We start from the raw sequence: 5268 nt of genomic DNA on the forward strand, positions 1-5268 counted from the left end.
AATTAATATCTCTGGAAGAAATTTTTTTTTTTGAAGGTCACTATATTATTTAATAATATTAATAAAAAGATAAAGTTTTCTGAATTGGCCCAATAGTTGGGCATGTTGTCACACATTGTTATCCTATTATGCTTCTCAAAAAAAAAAAAAAAAAAAAAAAAATATATATATATATATATATATATATATATATATATATATATATATATATATATATAATTGTTTGACTGTTTTAGACCTTAGAAATCCTGTATGCAAATGTTATTTATTAACAAAATAATGGTTATATATATATATATAAAACTAAAGGTAACATTTAAAAAAACTGAAAAAAAAAACTATTCTGAAAGATAAAACAATAAATTAAATAGAAAAAAAGAACAAATAATAATAATAATAAAAATAATAATAATAATAAATGCTGTATGAAACCATATTTTTTGTCCAATAAATGTGGACCATTTAAAACACGTGACAACTTGCCCAAGCAAAAACACTACTACTGAGCCCATCATTTAAAGTCTCAGTGCATTTTAGTCTCTCAGTACAGTTTTTTATGTTCATTGGTTCACCCAATAAATATAGTCAAATCTTAATTTGGAGGACAGAATTTAGCTATATAATCTTGGCATTAAGACTCAAAGCCTTCCTGCAATATAGCCAGTGTGACAACTAGCGCAGTTCTTCTTTAAAAACCTAAATATCATATTTACCTATAGCCTACAATCACTGTAAAGTTAGAGTTTAAGTGCATCATGACAGCACTAGCAATTAATTTTTTGCTCTGTTTACCAATTGAATGCTCCTCAAAATGTATATGCACACAGGCTTTATTATTCATATGTTAGTGCAGAAAATTCACCAGATCACTCTATAACACGCATTCGTGAACTGATTTGCTCTTGCCTGCAGCATCCGTCGCCCTATAATCAAATACACGCTTCGTTTTAAAGTCTAAATCATTTAGTCGTCTCTACACTGGTATTACCGCAGCAGAACTTGCATTAATCTCTCTTTTTTTAACTCTGAGTTTTCTGACGGTAAATGAGAGCCTCCCGGTGCCCATTACCGCGCGCACCAGATGATGAGAGCCGAATGAAGGTCCCCGGAGAGCGCGTCACGTGACCAACAAAACGTCAGTGGCAGATGGCATGGGTACCAGCGCTGGTGCCTGGCATGGGTGTCATTTCTCTGTGAAAGAGAGAGAGAGGGAGAGGGAGATTAAAGGAATTCTTACAGCTTCACATCAAGCACATGGGAGGCAGCTCTGCACGTCGCGAGGAATTCGAACATGCGAGCTGAACACTGAAAGAAACAGGTGAGCCATGAAAAACCAGTCTGCCGTAGAGCATCAGTTTTGGCATGCATGTGTTGTTGTTGTTGGGTTTATTGTTATAAACAGTCACGCGCATATCTCCAGTCTTTTCTATCTTACAACTATAGCCATGGTTTTTGTTCACCCATCGTTGCTATTTTATAATTGCTGTTAGTCTGAAAGAATAACATCGTCAGTCTAACCAATTAGAAATGAGCTAGAGGACTGAAATCAGTATACATGACCACCACCCTCCTGAGATGACAATAGAAACTGTAAATCGTTGTGCAAAATGCATTTACCTAACAAAAACTAATTTTGTGTTGATTTATACAATTTCACGTCTGGGAATTTGATATGTGATCAAGCTAATGGATGTTAAAATGACAGAACGTGTCATCTGAATCAGCAGGTTATCGTTTAATTTGATATATAACATCCACGTAAAATGTATTAGTATGATTAAAAATAAAAACTAGAAATATCATATATGACCAGACGGGTAACATTTTAAAATGAACGAACCATCAAATATGAAAAACAAACAGCACGTAGGCCTAGCTACATTTCAGTGACGAACACGTTCTGATATGTTTTTAAACAGTTTTTTTTTTTTTGCATTTATTAATGCACAATACAGTGGGATTGATTGCAAAAATTGCCCTTTTTTACTTGCGACTTATTTACACACTTCAAGGATAAATTGTAGCTTTGTAAAACTGATTTGTTACAGATAAATATTAAGGATTGGGACATATTTTGAAACATTTTCTATGCAGGTCAGACCAGTCTCGTTTTGGTTTTATAAATTTCTTAACTTAAAAAAAGACAAAAACAATAGCAGATTAAATGTCACATTATTGAACTTATATCGTGGAGCAAAACGTTAAAGTGTCTTCAAGTAAGGCTAATCACAGACTCTATTTAGTCATAAATCCAAGAACAACAACTAAACAAAAAATTTAACCCATGGGCAATTAGTCTTCCGTGCAATTGAGGTCATGAATGCTTTATTTTGTTGTTAATTTTTGTTGTTATGCAGGGACGATGCTAACCGTACCATTTGAAGACCCAGAAATGATGCACGAGTCTCAGTTTGGTGCCACATTCACCCGTCAAGAAGACGCCCGGACACTCAGTAGCGCCGAGCTCAAGGAGACAGAGGACGACAACACGGACAGGGAAGAAGAGGAGGAGAGAGAGGAGGACGAGAACGGTCTCCCGAAGAAGAAAGGTCCACGTAAGAAGAAATTCTCAGAAGGACGCGGCGAGCGTGTCAAAATGCGCCGGCAAGAAGCGAACGCGCGCGAGCGCAGCCGCATGCACGGCCTGAACGACGCGCTCGAGAGCCTTCGCAAAGTCGTGCCGTGCTACTCCAAAACGCAAAAACTCTCCAAGATCGAGACGTTGAGGCTAGCCAAGAATTACATATGGGCTCTTTCTGAGACTCTGAGCGCGGGGAAAAGACCCGACCTGCTGGCGTTCGTGCAGACCCTGTGTAAGGGCTTGTCACAGCCCACCACTAACTTGGTTGCGGGTTGCCTGCAGCTTAACGGCAGAAATTTCCTTACAGATCCCAACGGGGACGTGTCGTTCTCTGGCAGGCCTCAGTACGATTCTATGTACCCGTATCCGAACGCTGAGATGGCCACGCCCCCCGGCCTCAGCTCTGGGACCCGGGACGGCGTCAAGCCGTTCCGACCGTACAACTATTACGCGTCCTATGAGTCCTACTACGACAGCGCCTCTCCAGAGAGAAGCAGCCCTCATTTTGACGGCCAAATGAGTCCCCCTATTAATTATAACGGGATTTTCTCGCTTAAAAAACACGAGGACCAAGTCGAGTACAGTAAGAACTGCCACTATGGGATGAGATACTGTAACGTTCCCGGCCGGGGCACCATGTACCGCGTTTCCCCAGACAACCATTTTCCTTATGACTTACATCCCCGCAGCCAATCGTTCCAGAGCCAGGACGAATTAAATACGGGTTTCCATAATTAAAAGCGAGCATAGGGGTTGGATGCCAGCTACACTGATCTGTTAATTAATTAGTCCTTGTTGCCGATGGTTTTGCTTTGTTTTAGTTTGATTTCTTCATACGATATTTCAAAATACTGTAAAATCAATTCTATTTATTTCAGACTGCTGTTGCTCATGCATTGACGCGGGCTGAAGGTGACCTGTTACAATCAATGAATCAAAGGAAGATGGAAATTAAATTTGAAGCTTTTCAAACAACAATAGCCTACTTGTCTCATATCCTGTGCAAATGGATTTATTCGTGTGTTACATGAAACACAAAATCACGACAGCAATAATGGAACTATGCAACGCAGTAGCCTATGACAAAAATATTACCGTGCAAACATGTAAATAGCCTTGTTGTGTGAATTTCAGTATTCGTTAGACTTCTGTGTCTTTGAACTATACTCACTATTCTGACTGATTTAAGGAAACTATTGTGATTTTGCTATGTAAAAGTTTCCCCCCCTGTTTATTTCGTTTATTCTCTGAGGAGGAGCGTCGGGTCTTGTGAATGATGTGAACTTGAGCTCACTTCGATCAGTTTGTCGAAATAAATCTTGAATGTGATCAACTGTGTTCATGCTCTTTCTTGAGGAAGTAACCTGAAAGATGAACGTTAATTTAATTAAAATTTAAACAATAGACATTAACGTAGGCTACTGTTATTGTATATCACCATATAAGTGAATAAAATGTTACAGCATCACTTTAATCTCGACTTCTACGTCTTGAAATATTTATTATTTATTATTATTTATTATTAGGCTATCAGATTCGTATCTGATGACTGCGGTTATTTAATAACAGGAAAAAAAAAGTAAAATCTTTTAAAACCATAAATCCTGTCTCTGAAAATTGCCGTGTAACAGCGAATGAGTCTGACAGCTGAGATTCTGATCGAAATACACTAACATGGGTCGAAATGATTTTGTTGGGATTCAGGAAAAAGCCAAAAAAAAAAAAAAAAAACCATGAAATAATAAATATTCAATTAGTTGTTTGTTTTTGACCTTATGTTTATTCATATTTGGATATAAGTGCTCCATTGGGGTTTCGGCGTGAACATGTTGAATCTATCATGACCTTTTACAAGATTGTTAATAATGTTTTTGTTATCCAAGTGACGGACTTTAATAAAATTTCTTAAATTATTATTATTAGTAAATAAAACATCTAACGAATTTAATTATTAACTGTTTAGCTACATTTTATAGTTTTCTTTCTTTCTTTTCCCGTTTTTTTTTCAGATGAAGAAGGTAGCTACTTTAAGATGTCAGATAACACGTCTCGAAGATGATGGTTGAAATTTATTGATTTCTTATTTAAATAACTGTTTTATATTGTATTAGAGTATTAATTTAACACTTGTTATTTATTTTTATTACCTATTACATATATTCCAAGATTGCATCTCAGATTGAAAAAACGAATAGACGATTTTCCATCAAGGAAACAAGACCTGAGTGATTCTGTGATTTTCTTCTTCTTCACCTTATTCTTTATAGTATCTTCTTCTTCTTCTACTTCTTAAAAATAATAATAATGATAATGATAATAATAATAATAATAATAATAATAATAATAATAATTATTATTATTATAAATGATTAAAACGAATTTCTGAGAGTCAAACGAATACCTGAGGTCGGACAGAACGGACTTTATCTAGAGTTTGACCGACTATTAGTAAACGCCACACAAATCAGCAGCTACGTATCCGACAATTAAAATATTGAATAGATAAAATAGCGATTGCAAAACTTTTCAAATAATATTAACAAAAAAAAAACGAATTTAAATCCCCATTCATCTGAAACTCAGCAGTTGTCACTGAGATTTAAAGCCTTTTAAAGTGTCTGTACAGGTTCAAATAAATTTAACCTGTAATTTTAATTTTTACATAAATGACAATTATAACAAGACGT

At 36.0% G+C, this 5268-nt stretch overlaps 1 protein-coding gene across 1 annotated transcript; it reads left to right on the forward strand.

Moving 5' to 3' along the window:
• The first annotated feature begins 1166 nt into the window (after nt 1-1166).
• Nucleotides 1167-3910, forward strand: LOC128023820 (neurogenic differentiation factor 6-B). Its single transcript, XM_052610677.1, has 2 exons — nt 1167-1318; nt 2358-3910. The coding sequence occupies exon 2, from the start codon at nt 2363-2365 to the stop codon at nt 3317-3319; it is 957 nt and encodes a 318-aa protein (XP_052466637.1). The 5' UTR covers nt 1167-1318; nt 2358-2362; the 3' UTR covers nt 3320-3910.
• The last annotated feature ends 1358 nt before the right edge of the window (nt 3911-5268 follow it).

This window comes from Carassius gibelio, chromosome A2, assembly GCF_023724105.1.
Source record: "Carassius gibelio isolate Cgi1373 ecotype wild population from Czech Republic chromosome A2, carGib1.2-hapl.c, whole genome shotgun sequence".
NCBI classification, from domain to species: domain Eukaryota; kingdom Metazoa; phylum Chordata; class Actinopteri; order Cypriniformes; family Cyprinidae; genus Carassius; species Carassius gibelio.